At 47.2% G+C, this 15,355-nt stretch overlaps 1 protein-coding gene across 8 annotated transcripts in view; it reads left to right on the top strand.

Moving 5' to 3' along the window:
• The window catches only part of PIGN (phosphatidylinositol glycan anchor biosynthesis class N), a 187,621-nt gene that overhangs the window by 122,352 nt on the left and 49,914 nt on the right, over window positions 1-15,355 (top strand). For all 8 annotated transcript variants that reach the window (XR_007772540.1, XM_050939909.1, XM_050939910.1 and 5 more), the window contains 2 exons: window positions 9,652-9,760; window positions 12,958-13,060. Coding sequence is in view for 7 of the 8 variants with exons in the window: in XM_050939909.1 (XP_050795866.1) it covers window positions 9,652-9,760; window positions 12,958-13,060 (212 nt within the window). In the remaining variant the exon portion in view is untranslated. The remainder of the gene's footprint in view (window positions 1-9,651; window positions 9,761-12,957; window positions 13,061-15,355) is intronic.

The following is a 15,355-nucleotide window of genomic DNA, read 5'->3' as shown; positions in this document are numbered from 1 at the left end:
GTATATAGTTTTGTTATAGTTAGTTTACTTAGGTCATTGTATATAGTTCTTGGTAGTTGAGGAGTCCCCTCCCAAGTTTTCGTCGCCCTCTGGGGCATGCCTGAATCCCTCAGGTTTAAACTCTGCAAGGACTGCGAGAAATTCATGCCTAAGAGTGACCCGCACTCTGCGTGCCTGAGGTGCCTTGGAGAGAGCCACCAAAAGGACCGGTGCTCTATCTGCAGAGGCTTCCGCCTGAGAACTCTCGAAGACACAGCTCAAAGACTTAGAGTCCTCCTGATGGAGGCTGCCCTGTGGCCACCCTCGGACTCGGAACCGGCCGAGGCGGTGCCCAACACGTCTTCCTTGGTGCGGAGCACCCCGGCACCGGCATCAGGACTTAGGGCTCAGCCCAAGTCGTCTAAAACCTGGCACCGGACGGAGTCGGGTCATAGGAAGTTGGCCTCAGTGCGGCATCGCTCACCGTCGCCGGTGCCCGCTAAGAAGAGAAAGCCGGTGGGGGAACGGTTACCCCACCAGGACCCGAGGCCGACGCCGTCCGCGGGTGCAAGCGGATAGGCTGGGCTACAGCCCTCGGCTGCTCCGTTGACTCCCGCACCACAGAGAGGGCGGTCGAGTCCGGACCAGCCTAAATCCCTGGACATCAGCAGAGACTTGTGCCTCCCTTCGACACCAGAGGCATTTGAGGCGGCCTCAGACTTGATGGAACTCCCTGCGCTGGTCTCCCCGCACTGTAGGGAGTTGCCTACCGTGGCCCGTCCCCTAGTACAATTGAGGGGCAAGCCGGCCATACTGTCGCCTCCCTCCCCGCACCGCGCTGCTAAGGCTGCACCGGACCAGATAAGAGGCTCCCCGCCATCTCAGCACTGCTCTCCAATGGCACTGGGTGCTGCTCCCCCCAGGTCCTCGTACTCAGAGACTTCAGACTCAGAGGCAGACTCCTGCCACTCCAGGTGGTCGCGGAGCAGGAGATCAGTTTTGGGGGCAAGCCACCAGCATTACCCACAGTGGCAGCAGCAATGGCATCCGCCCTCACAGTGGCCGTTTTGGACCCCCTGGGCCTACCACCAGTCAAAAGGCCAGGCATTTGGTCCTCCATCAAGGTCGGCCTTGGTCTCCTTGGCGTCGGTGGACCTGGCGCAGCTGCCTCCTCCACCGGCACCGTCGCCGGGCAGGGGTGTGCCATATCCAAGTTTAGCACCCCCTAGCCGGGCAGCAGCACCAGCAGTGGCTATAGTTCGGGCTCAGCAGGCACCAAGCTGCTCACGGATGACCCCGGCACCGGTCGTGGTGCCGCATTTAGAATCGAAACCGTCCCTGCAACCACAGTACTGTGTGGTGCAGGACCCTGAAGGACTGCACGCACCGGAGGAAGGGCCGATCCATGTAATTTCCTCGTCTTCCTCCCCGGATGAAGCGGTCTCGGGCACGGCTGCAGCACCGGCCCTGGAGGACGCTCGAATCCTCCAACAACTGCTCCAGCGAACAGCTCAGAGCCTCGCAATCCAAGCTGAGGAAATCGAGGTGGATGCGGACCCTGTAGTAGACATCCTGGCTCCCTCAGGGCGACTGTCCTGCTGATAAAGACCATAGCGGATACATCCCGCACCTTATGGCAAATGCCAGCCTCGCTGGCCCCTATTGCCAAGAGAATGGAGCAACGCTATTTCGTCCCCTCTAAAGGACACGAACACTTGTACACCCACCCCACCCCCCCGGACTCCCTGGTGGTGGATGCGGCCAACCAATGGGAGCATCAAGGGTTTCAGGGGTCAACACCAAAGAGCAGGGATGCTAAAAGACTTGACCTCTTTGGCAAAAAAGTGTACTCCACGGAAGGCCTACAACTCCGCATTGCCAATCAACAGGCAATTGTAAGCCAATATGGTCACAACACATGTTCAGCCATGTCAAAGTTTACGGAGCTCCTTCCCCAGGACTCGAGGTCAGAGTTTTCGGCCCTGGTGGAGGAGGGGAAGCTGATCTCCCGAGCCTCTCTCCAGGCTGCCATAGATGCGGCAGACTCAGCCTCGCGCACCCTGGCCACAGGCCTGATCATGCGGTGGGGAGCCTGGCTCCAGGTCTCGGGCCTGCTCTATGAGGTCCAGCAGACCATTCAAGACCTCCCCTTCGAGGGGCAGATGTTGTTTTCAGAAAAGACGGACAAGCGTCTGCATAGCCTAAATGACTCGTGGGCCACGCTTTGCTCGCTGGGCTTGCATACCCTTGCAACCCAGCGCAGGCAGTTTAGGCCGCAGACGGCCCCACACCCCTACCAGCCTCAGACTTGCCAGGACCTGAGGCGCAGGCGGGGCAGAAATGGCAGGAGGCGTCACCAATGCCACCCCTCCGGCCAGGCGTCCGGTCAATCGAGACCACCATCGGGGCTTAGACCCCCATTTGATGGTATGGTCGAGGGCGACCTACCTATTGAGACTTTGGATCTTTCTACCCCTACCTTTGGGTCACGTCTGTCCCTTCTACCGTGCCTGGTCTCGAATCACGTCGGACAGCTGGGTGCTCCGCACAGTAGAGAGGGGATATTCTATCCAGTTCTCCCTCCCTCCTACCCCACCAGCCTCCCTTCCCGTCCCTCTTCAGGGACCCATCTCACGAGCAACTTCTAGTCAAGAAATGAAGTCCATCGTGGAGGCAGGGGCGGTGGAGGAAGTCCCTCAGGAGCTCAGGGGCAAAGGCTTCTACTCTCGGTATGTTCTAATACCGAAGGCAAAAGGGGGCCTGAGATCCATCCTAGACTTGCAGCAGCTGAACAAGTTTGTACAAAAGCTCAAGTTCCGCATGGTCTCCCTGTCCTCGATCATCCCTTCCCTGGATCCAGGAGATTGGTCTGCTGCCCTCAACTTAAAGGACACTTATTTCCACATTGCCATAATTCCCCGACACCATTGGTACCTCAGGTTTGTCGTGGCTGATGCCCATCTGCAGTTCACAGTGCTCCCGTTCGGCCTGTCAGCTGCCCCAAGGGTCTTCACAAAGTGCATGGCAGTCGTGGCGGCCTTCCTGCGCAGGTGGGGCATCCAGGAATTCCCCTACCTGGACGACTGGCTCATAAAGGGACGCTCCAAGGAGCAGGTTGAGTCCTAGGTGACGTTCATCAGGCGGACCTTTCTCAATCTCGGCCTCCTCTTGAACAAAGCCAAGTCCACCCTGTCTCCGACGCAACGAATAGAGTTCATAGGAGCAGTTCTGGACTCCACCCACGCCAGAGCGTACCTGCCGGAATCCAGGTTCCGTGCGATTTCCGAGCTCATCCTCGGACTGCACCACACCCCGATTACCACGGCGCGAGTCGGCCTCCGGCTGTCATGTCATATGGCGGAGTGCACCTATGTGGTAAACCATGCCAGACTCTGGCTTCGCCCGCTGCAATCCTGGTTAGCGACAGTATATCTCCCAGCCAGGGACCCCTTGGACTCAGTGGTGTCCATTCCCCACTTAGTGCTAAGCTCGTGGTGGTGGCTTGACCAGCAGAATGTGTGCATGGGTGTCCCCTTCGCTGCCCCTCAACCCTCCCTCTCCCTGGTAGCGGATGCCTTGGATCGGGGTTGAGGAGCGCACCTGGGACACCTCAGGACGCAGGGCTTGTGGTCGCCGGAGGACCTTGAGTTGCATATCAATGTCAGGGAGCTGAGAGCGGTTTGCCTGGCTTGTTTGACCTTCCGGTCCCACCTGGCCTGCAGATGTGTTTCAGTCCTCTCCGACAACACGTCGGCAGTCTTATATCAACGTCGGCAGTCTTTTATATCTATTATATCAAACGGGGGTGCACGCTCCTCTCCCCTGTGCAGGGAAGCCCTCGCTCTGTGGGTTTTCTGCTACCCACCTGATGGCGTTCTACCTTCCGGGGGAGCAGAACGATTTGGCAGACACCCTCAGCCACTCGTTCTGGGGTCACGAGTGGTCCCTCCGATGGGACGTGGTACGCTCAATTTTCCAGCTCTGGGGTTTTCCTCGGTTAGACCTGTTCACCTCGAGGGAAAACAGAAAGTGCTGACGGTTCTGCTCTCTCCTGGGCTGCAGTCAGGGGTCTCTGTTGGATGCCTTCCTACAGTCTTGTGGGGTCGATCTGCTCTACACCTTTCCTGCAATCCCCCTGATACACAGGGTGATTTTGAAGATTCGCAGGGACGACACACAGGTAATCCTGATAGCTCTGGCGTGACCGCTCCAACATTGGTACACGTCACTCCTGCATGTGTCCATTCAGGCGCCCCTGATGCTGCCCCTGCTCTTGGACCTGATCACGCAGGACCGGGGCTCCCTCTGCCACTCGAACCTGAAGTCCCTTCAACTCACAGCATGGATGCTCCATGGCTGAACCTGGTGGAGATGCAGTGCTCCCAGCAGGTCAGACAAGTGCTGCTCGGTAGTAGGAAACCGTCAGCTAGGGCCACCTACCTGGCCAAATGGAAGTGCTTCTCCATATGATCGGGTCAGCGAGGTCACAATCCTCTGAGGGTCCCAATCCCCATTGTCTTAGACTATTTGCTCCACCTCAGACAACTGAGCCTCTCCCTCTCCTCGATTCGTGTTCACTTGGCGACCATTTCGACTTTCCATCCGGGAGAGGGGGGTACCTCGGTGTTTGCGAACCCGCTGGTCGGGTGTTTCCTCAAAGGTATGGACAGGCTATTTCCGCATATTCGTCAACCGGCCCCTGCTTGGGACCTGAATCTGGTCCTCTCCGCCTTCTCGAGGCCTCCCTTTGAGCCTCTGGCTTCGTGCTCCCTGTTGTACTTGTCGTATAAGACCACCTTCCTGGTGGCGATCACCACGGCCACGAGGGTGTCGGAGCTCAGAACATTAACATCCAAGCCCCCATACACTATCTTCTATAAGGACAAGGTCCAACTTAGACCTCACCTGGTTTTCCTACCCCAGGACCTCTCACAGGTCCACATGGGTCAAGATATTTTTCTCCCACTGTTTTATCTGAAACCACACTCTTCCAATGAGGAGTGAAGGTTACATTCCCTGGATGTCCGCAGGGCCTTGGCTTTTTACATCGAGTGTACCAAGCCATTCAGACGCTCAACTCAGCTCTTCATCGCAGTGGCGGATAGGATGAAGAGGCTCCCGGTCTCCTCTCAGCGAATCTCTTTGTGGATTGCGACCTGCATCCGGGAACGCTACCGCATAGCTAAGACCCCTGTCCCTCTGGTCACGGCCCACTCCACTAGGGCGCAGGCCTCCTCTGCGGTGTTCCTGGCTCAGATCCCGACTCAGGAGATTTGTAGAGCGGCCATGTGGTCTTCCATCCACACGTTCTCGTCACACTACGCCATCACGCACCAGGCTAGGGATGATGCAGCCTTCTGTCGTGCAGTACTCCAGTCAGCAGTGATTTCTGACCCCGTCACCTAAGGTTAGGCTTGTGAGTCACCTACTTTAAATGGACATGAACAACCACTCAAAGAACAAAAAACAGTTATCCACCTTTTAGTAACTGTTGTTCTTCGAGATGTGTAGTTCATGTCCATTCCAATACGCACCCTCCTGCCCCTCTGTCGGAGTGCCGGCAAGAAGGAGTCCCCCCCCATGATGGCAGGGGACTGGACTCGATGACCTCTCGAGGTCCCTTCCAGTCCTAGAGTCTATGAGTCTATGAGGGGGTGGAGGCTCGGCGGGCCCCTTTATAGGGCGCCATAGTGGCGCCACTCTAGGCGGCGCCAGGGCTGACCATACGGACGCTGCTAGGGGAAAATCTTCCGGCTGGCGTGCACGCGTCGCGCGCACACCTACTTTGAATGGACATGAACAACACATCTCGAAGAACAACAGTTACTAAAAGGTGGGTAACCATTTTTTCTCCCTCTTCACGCCTCTTGCTTTTTGGAACATGTTCCTGCTCTGTTCAGATGGATCTGTCAGAGACGACGGCTTCTCCTCTCCTGATCCTGTTTTCCTAGTCTGGGTGCCCTAAATCCTGTCATTCATCCTTTCCCTCTTCCTCTTAATTAGCAGTTTTGCTAGAGGCTATGTGCACCCCCTTTTGAGTCTTTTGACTTCAACTGACATAAAGTTTCTTGTGGTGATTACTTCTGCCTGTTGTTTGGTTAAGAGGGCTACTTTCATACCAGGAACTCTATAATGCTCTCCACAAGGACATGGCAGATATTTTTATTTGCTTGAGCTTACTGCTGCAGGTTGTTTTGGAATTTCATCTGAATTAGGATGTCTTCCCTCTCAGTGTGTCATAACCCAAAAGTCAGAAATGAAAGATTGGGCATAATTTATACTTCTGTAGGACCTTTAAAGCTTTCCTACATAGGAACCAATCATTAGAGTACGTCATAGAACTAATTTGCACAAGTGGCTCAGGACTAGCCTCTAGAAAGTTAAGGTAACATCTCTGGAGAGGATCAAGGCTTATTACATCTGGTTTGCTTCCCTTTCTTTCTCTGAAGAAGACCTAGCCTTAATGGATGAGTTTGGAAACTTCATGATTCTTGTATACTTTCATGAATCGTTACTGTTTGGATGTTCTGGTGACATTTGGATAGAGAGTGCCCAGACTAAAGAAATCATAGGAGATCATCAACCTTCTTTATTAAGGAAGGGGACAGGAGATTCAAATATCTTCCTACTCTTTTCCAATTCCAGTACATCTCATATTCTCAGTCCACTGTTTACTGCAGATGCTGCCACTGTGACCACTTCCTTCCTCTATTTAGGTTGGCACTTTGATATAGGACCCTGCAGTCTGGCTTTGTCTTGTGGCACATTTCTTTCCTTACGATTTAGCATTTTGAGGTGCTGTGAGCCTAGGCACTCATAGCCTTCCATGCCTGCAAACAGCATGGATTTTTGAGGGATAAGGAATCCACTGGTGAACTGCTGGACTTTTTGTCAGCTAGGATCTTTGAAGTGGTGGGGTGGCAGACAGGCCTTGGTGGCCCATTTCTCTGCTTCAGCAGGAAAGATCCATGTGGAGACTTGGTGCCACCTATGTCAATAGGTCACTGGAGGAAGCTACTATCAGCGTTTTCTGCAATCTGGCAGCAGGAGTCTCAGGGTAGGTAAAAACAGTGACAACATGTATTTTATGTCCAGCAGCATCTTTACTGTCAACCCACTCCTTCCTGTCTGGCAGCAGGATAATTCTCAAAGATAGACCCTTTGTTCCTCTCCTGAGCCCTATTCTCGTATTGACTTGTTTTAGACCTAATTCTCCGGCTTGACACGATTCACTGTTTATTTGAGCTATAAAGTACTAATTACTCCCCTGTAGTCTATAAAGATAAAAATTGCAAACAAAGGTTTGCTGTGGATGGTGTTAAACCAGAAATTGCATTTTTAGTTGCACTTTGTTCAATATAGAGAGTAGGGTATTGTGTGTTTTCTTTTTTTAAATACAGTTTTGTGTTAAAAAATCAATAATCATAAGACTTCAGGAATGGGGAAAAATGTGGGATACTTATCATTTGCCAACTATACAGTGTTTATTGAATCTCTTAAAATTCTCTCACCGGAGTGCGCATTAGTTTAAATTAATCACAGAGGTGTCACAGCAAATTTGTGTACAGAAGCCAGTGTTGTACAGGAAGCTGTTTTGTCCATTTGTTACTAGCATAGGGCTCAGTTATGGCTCCTAAGAGACCTGAGTTTCATGTGGATATGAAGGTACCTGTGAAACGGATAAATTATTAATCTCATTTTACAGATGGGGAAATTAATGAAGACTGTGACTTGATTAAGGCCACAATAGAAGTCATTGTCAGTGCTGGCATTAGAACACAGGAGTTCTTGGCTACCAGTCTTAGGCTTACTCCAAGCTCTCTTTTGCACCATTCTCTTTCCTTGCGTCTGTAGATCATGTTGGTTGCTTAGCAGACGAACCGCCTCAGTTGCTGACTGGGAGGGGGCATCAATAGTTGTAGCTCAGGTACCACCTTCTTTACCCCTGAATTGGTCTGGTGTCCTCTCAGAAGCTAAGACCTATGGCTGTGTTTTTTACAGACCCCAGAGGCCAGCTCTGAGCAGCTGTAGGGCTGGGATCATGAATAACCTGTGAGCTTTAGGAAAAATCAAGGACAAGCTTTTCAACTCTGGCTCTGGATTTACATTTTCAAGGTTGTTTTCATAAGCACTAGAAACATTTCTTTAACAAAAGCTGCAATGGGCCTGAACATTTTTATGTCTCCAGAATAAGGTATTCCCATAAGCTTTGATGCCACTTTGATGCTATTTTGGTAGGTTTACTCACTTGCCCCGATCACCACAGAGGTGTGAAGTGTACTCTATGGGGAATATCCCTTAGTGGGTGTGATTTGATTTCACCAGTGAGTAGGGCATAGCTGAAAGGCAGCCAGATCCCTAGGGCACCAAATTATTTTCCAAGCTGAAGAAGAAGACTATTAATGGGAAGAGGGGTTATCAAGCTGCTCTAAATCCTGCAAATGTGTTCCAATGTATGGATGCTTGACTGAGCTTATCCTCTGGCCTTTTTGAGGTCTACCACTTATTACTAGCCAGTATAGATGTATGCAGAAATATATATATTTTTTATATCTCTTGTGTATGCTTATGGCCTGATTTTTAAAAACGATGAAAGTAAATAGGTCCTTCAGACGTTCTGCACTTGTGAAAATCAGTCCATAGAAGTTCCCTATTATGAAGCATGTAATTTCTGTAATTACCACTAGATGTCACTGTGTATGGCATGTGAATGGCAGATATTCAAAGAATACATACAACAGTGAACAATAAGCAATACTATGGCGTAATAATTAGCATCTCTCTTTCATTTGGCTTAATATCATTTAAATCTCATGTTGCTTGTAAAATGCTTAGCACTGTGTTGCTAAACCTGGTTTTGCTTTTTAGCACTACCACAATATTGCTACTATATAATAATAATTGAAATTCAAGTTGGAATGATTTCTTTGATTCGTTGTTGTCTCGCTCCAAAGTAACACAGCCATCTTTAGTGAGGTCATCGAGGAGTTTTCTTGTGTTATTTTATAGCTATCTGACAGCAAATCAAAGGACAGTAATGTTTAAAGAATAGCCAGTTCAAGAAATTTGCCTCTTGTAACTTAGTAGTTACTTCTCCTTTTGCATTTCCCACTCTGATTTTTGCTGGTGGTGCTGGGGGGAGAGTAGATTTAAAAATGAATCCCACCTTAAGCACTGCAGGACTCCTCCACCCACTTTTATATTTTTTTATATAAACCTAAGTACAACTAAATGTCAACAGGGAACAATGCTGCCTTGGTAGACTTTGAATGCAAGAGATAAGTAGAGCCATTTTTCTTGTAATTAGAATGAAAGTCCAAGATTTATAGGGCAGAGGTAAGGACAAACATTAGGGACTCATTAGAACTGAGTATAAAACAATGTGTTAAATACTCTTGCTTAATGATCCAGTGTAAGACTTCTCTGATCTATAAAGATAAGAACACACAAGGTGCTTATATTGTTATAAATCTTTATTTTAATATTTGATATTTAAATCTGTCTTGCTCTCATACATTCCCTCCTCCCTTCTCTTATAATGATTCGGTTTGATCTGGGCGAGGCAGTTATGCAAGCATGAAACAACAGTTTACATATTCTTTCTTTAGTTTAGGAGAACCCACTGGATTAACTGTCTGTTTTTATTAGTCTGATTTTTTTTTTTCCTTTTAGATGCTGAGCATAGCACTTTCAACATATGTTGTGAACAGTACCCACAGCAGTCTTCATCATAAGCAGGGACTGCCTGTAATTAATCAAATCATTAGTTGGACAACACTAGGTAAGAAGACCTTCTATCCAGATCCAGTTTATAGATAATTTTCAGGAAAAGGAGAAGAGATTTCCCGCCCCCGATCTTTGTACTAACACTTACTTTTTTCATTTAATTTTCTAAATTTTGTTTTTTAAAACTAATTTTGACCACACCGTACTTTAAATTTATGTAGCTCTGTTCATCCTGCAAAAGTAATCCTTGCTCAAAATCTAGGCCTGTTTATATTTTTAAAATTGGTCAATTTTCCCTAGGAAATATGAAACAATAAAATGTTCTACAAAAATGGCTCAAGTTTTAAGTTCATAATGAAATGTGAAAGCCTCGAGCTATAAGTAATTTTTATTTTATGAAAGTTTTGCACAGCTCTAGTATGCCTTTTTAAAACAAATTAATTACAAAGTTTTTTTTTTTTTTTTTTTTTAACTTGTAGCCAGGAAAAAGCAATCTAAGACAGTCTACATGCAAAACAGTTAACAAAGCAAAGTGATACAATGTTGTTTCAGGAAAATTATTTACATCAGCTGTGGTTCCAATTTTTACTGATAACAGCAAAGAAAACTAGGTGCATCCGTGAGCAGGGCCGGCTCCAGGCACCAGCTTATCAAGCAGATGCTTGGGGCGGCAACTCCAGAGCAGGGCGGCACTTTCAGGTATTCGGCAGCAATTCAGCGGAGGTCCCCTCACTCGTGCTCGGAGCGAAGGACCTCCCCGTGAATTGCTGCAGATTGCGATTGTGGCTTTTTTTGTTTTTGGGGAGGGGGGGAGGGTTGCTTGAGGCAGCAAAACTCCTGGAGCCAGCCCTGTCCATGAGCATGTGGTAGAACTGTTCAAAAGTGCCTCAGAAAATATTTGTGGTCAGGTAGTAGTATATGTTAAACATCTGTGAAAAGCTTATTATCATTATTAAAGGAGCAAACAACATAGAACTCTGTGCATTTTGATGTGATCCTAACATTAAGAATTTATGATTACCATAAGCAGTTGTACTTATTGATACTGTGAAATATAGTAACATGAAACCATCAGTCTATTTGTTATAAAAGTAATCTCTGTAATAATCTCCCAATGGATTTTAGGCATTTGTAGACTTCTGGTAGGGGCAGACTCCAAAATTATCTTTATCCATGACTATAGTAATTTAGGAATGTAGGGATTTGTTTCAGAAGTAAATAATCCTATTTAAGGCTTGATAGCAATTTTCTGATAAAACTCAAAAACAAAAATGTAACCTTTGTTTATTACTAGAATGTTGACCTTTGTTATCTGGTTACTTGATGTTTTATATGCTGTATGCATTTTTATATTAGTGGAATTGCTATATCTTAAAGAGACACTTTCAATTTTAACAATCATGCGTCTGTCTGAGCATTATGTACCTAATAGTCTACAGTAATACCTAAGATTAGTACAACTGAACATTATTAGGGAAAACATGCTTTTCTCATTCTTTTCAGTTTTCTTTTGAGCATTTACAGTACTATCATCCTTTCTCCTGTTTATCTTGTATTGTAAATTAGACCTCAGTTCTGTGGTGAGTTTTGTGTGGGCAAATCACTAGCAGTGAAGAAAACCATTGAAGTCATTGGGGTCCACCTGCAGGGATCTTAGTGCAGGACTGCAGTCTTAGCTAGTTTTCTGTGTGATTTTTGTTCACAGCAGCAAGTGAGAGAACAATATTTTTAAGTTGGAAGCCAGTTGGGTAGAGGAGGGTAGATGATTAGAATTATAAGGAAAGACATGCTAGAAATTGCCTCTGCTCATGTGTGTAGAGGACAATGTTTGTGGAGTGGGTGGCTATATGCCAAAAATAAAGTTAATTGTGCAAAAATTCTTCCATATCCTGTACTACAGATGTGTTGAATATTTCAGCAGAACCATAGTATTGTGAATAATCCACATCCCTGAGTAGCATAGTTATACGGATCTAAGTCCCTCTGTTAACAACACTGTGTTGACGGAAGAATTCTTTCATTGACCTAGCTACCACCTCTCAGGGAGGTATATAACGTTTGCCAATGGGAGGTGCCCTCCTGTCAGCGTAGATAGTGTAGACAAGCCTTGAGATTCAAGCTGTTCTTATTTGTTTTGTTTTTTCCTTGGCTGGACAATGGCTGAGCGCTTGAATCCAGTCACTTCTGGTTGGGGAGGTAGGCAGTGAAGGAGTACCTCACTAACCAGAAGAGACTGGATTCAAGCGCCTAGCAATTTTCCAGCCAATGTGTTGCAGAAGTTGCAACACAATTATAATTTTCTGTATATACACGTACATTCATAACCATAACCTGCATACGGATCTCATAATGACAGTTAACTTCAGCACATTAAAAGCTTTTCATAAAAGACCCTACTTGGTATAGTTTTATAGTACAGTAATACAGTATTCAGTCAGCTGGTGTAACTGCTTATTCTGGGGTTTCAATTTTTGAGTTCTGCCCTTTGGGGTGTCTGGACTTTCACTGTCACACCATCAATGATAATACTTGATTTGATGCTTCAAAGATGTGATAAAAACCGTAGTTTGCCAAGCAGTCATTCAGTGCCATCCATGGTGAGGAAAGGAATCTCTCCTAACCTTGTAAAACCATAAATGGGAGTAATCACATGAGATGGGTAAAATGAGGGCAGGTGCCATGCTTACTGTCAGTTCTGACCTGCAGTGCCCCTGCTCTTCCTTCCTGTTCAGAGCCTGCCTTACGCATAGAATCCCACAAATTACAATGCAAAGCTGAAAGTGGACTCGATACTTGGTTGAAGAAAGTCACTTGTTTCACTAGTGAAATAATTTTGATATTAATCCAGGTCCCAAAAGGGAGAGGCTTGTTCATTACAATTTCCCATGTGCCACCAGTAGCTTCTTTAAATATTCCTTTTTTTGCTCATTCAAGACTGAAAATTGATAAATTGATATTATTTCATACATAAAATGTTTTCCACAAATTTGACAATATTCTTCAACAATTAATGTGATAGAGAATACAGAGTTATTTTAGTAAATGTTAAGAAAAACTAAATAATTTTAGGGATAAATTGCTTAAATTATTTAGCAAAAGTAACTCCAGAAAATGGACCAGGGCAAATATGATCTGGCTTGAACCTCCATGCATAATATTTGCAAAAATGTGACATTTTGTCTTTGTAGTGTAAATAGGATAATACATCTCTTATTCTTGTGTTAATGACATGTGGTTCTCTGTTTGTTACAGCCTCATCCTTGTTTGTGCCACTACTGAGTCCCACATTTTTCTTCCAGAGACTGCTTAGCATACTTCTCTCTTTGATGTCACCCTACCTGCTCCTCAGCACAGGGTACTTCCTTTTTTATTACAGCTTGGTGCATATTGTCCTAATAAAACATTTAAGTGTTGAATGTGAAAAAGTTACTAAATCTGTGAATGTTCTTATAAAGATGGAAAGTTTGCTCCCTAGTAAAATCCACAGTTTACCTTTCAAATGAACTACAAAAAATGCTGATAATTCTCTTAAATTACATTTACTTTATTTCTCCAACACTCCTCAGGCAGTGGGTTGTAGGATGTGTATACGTACAAACTTGGACCGAAATAACTAAATTGGTTTTTAATTTACATCTTTTGTTATTTTGGTGCAAGTTTGTGTGTAGACAGCCCTAAATCCTACAACTACAAAACAAAGGAGCAAAAAACATTTGTGTAATGTCACACTTCCTTATAAAAGAGTGGTGATTAAACCTTCTCTTGTGTAAAGAAAGTCGTGGCACATCCTCTAAACAATTCTGGATTGAAATGTCCTGCTGGGCTCCACAGACTTAGTTTTTTCCTCAGTGGGCCAAGATGATGTCAGTCAGTGTCCCTCCTATATCTTTCTCTTCGTCATCTCAGACCCAGGTTTAGAGAAGTGCTGAATCCAGTCTTTCTGTCATGGCTAAAGTTGGTGCATCCTCAAGCAGAAAAAGGAATTTTCATCTCTGAGTTGCTTGACATTCATGTGTAGCCATGGCTTAAATCAGGGGTCTCAAACACACGGCGGCCTGCGGGGCTCTTGTGTGTGGCCTGCCAAGCTCCCTGCGCCCCCCCTTCCCCTCTGCCTACCCGTGGGATTGCCCCCTGTGACATTGCGAGCCCCATGCCACTGTCTGAAGCAGCATGCCCCTTTGGGCTGGGGGAGGGAAGGCGGCAGAGGGCTCCTGCATTGCCTCCTTCCAGGCACCGCCCCTCGCAGCTCCATTGGCCAGGAACAGGGAACCGCGGCCAATGGGAGCTTCGTGGGAGGTACCTAGAGGAGCGGCAAGAGCAGCACACGCACAAGAACCCTGAACGCCCCCCCCAACCCCCCCAGGGGCTGCAGAGACACAGTTCCAGCTGCTTCCTGGAACAGAGCAGTGTGGGGCCCGGGGGCCAGGGCAGGCAGGCAGGGAGCCTGCCCTGGCCCCGGTGAGTGCTGCTGCCACCCCAGAGTTGCCCTAGGTAAGCGGCACCGGGCTGGAGCCTGAATCCTGCACCCCAGCTCCCTCCCCTGAGCCCCCTGCCACATCCCACACTCCTCCTGCACCCCAACCCCCTTCCCTGAACCCCCTGCCACATCCCGTACCCCTTCTGCTCTCCCTGCCCTGAGCCACATGCCACACCCCTTACCCTCTTGCATTCCACCCACCAACGCCCTGCCCTGAGCCCCTACCGCACCTTGCACACCACCTGCACCCCCTGGGGGCAGCATTGGGGTGGGGACTTCAGGGAAGGGGTTGGATTGGGGTGGAGAGGAGTGGGAAGAGGTGGGGCAGGGGTGGGGCCTAATGGCCTAATGGTGTGGAGTGGGGGCAGGGCCAGAGGCAGCGAGAAAGGGTGTCAGTGATGCGGCCCTCGGTTCAATGCACTAGTCCTCATGTGGCCCTCGTGATCATTTGAGTTTGAAACTCCTGGCTTAAGTGGAGCATGGTGGGAACAGATGATCTTGAAGGTGGGGGAAATCTCTTTCAAGGGGGAGTTTCCAGTGAAGTCAGATTTTTTCAAAGGACTGATAGACCTGTTAAGAAAGTAGCCTGCATTATATCTAAAAGATGATTCTCCAGAACCTCAGAATGAAGATGACCTTGTATTGGCCAGTCATAAGGATCCCACATTTTTTCTGTCTCACTATCGTGTTCAGGGCATATTTAATGGAGAATGGATTGCACTTTGCAAAAAAAACCATAATCTTTTAGTCGAGTCTACTTGGGGAAATTGACTGGAGCTGCAATTGCCATGTGGACTCTGTTATTCAGAAATACAAGTGATTAGATGGGGAGTTATTTCAGTATAGCAGCTTACGTCTAGACAAGCCCTTAGGAATAATTTTGGCAAATTTAGAATGAAGTATAACTTAGAAATAGTTCTTGTACCCCTAGATGGAATCTCAACAATTCAGGGTGCTTAAAAACTCACTTGCACCCGTAAAGGATCAGAATGACTAGGTAGTGGAGGTAGCTTTTAAGACAGTTTGAGCATTCTAGAGCCTTAGTGAACTAGCAAAAATACCATCCAAACCTTTAAAAAAAAAAAAAGGAGAGATATTTTTCTATTTATGTTATTTCAATTTCTTTCTAAAGAAAGTTTGCACCAAAAGGTGCCCGTCTAAAGCCCTGGGCTC

The sequence above is a fragment of the Gopherus flavomarginatus genome, chromosome 2, assembly GCF_025201925.1.
Source record: "Gopherus flavomarginatus isolate rGopFla2 chromosome 2, rGopFla2.mat.asm, whole genome shotgun sequence".
Lineage (NCBI taxonomy): Eukaryota > Metazoa > Chordata > Testudines > Testudinidae > Gopherus > Gopherus flavomarginatus.
This window is presented reverse-complemented; position numbering and strand designations above follow the sequence as displayed.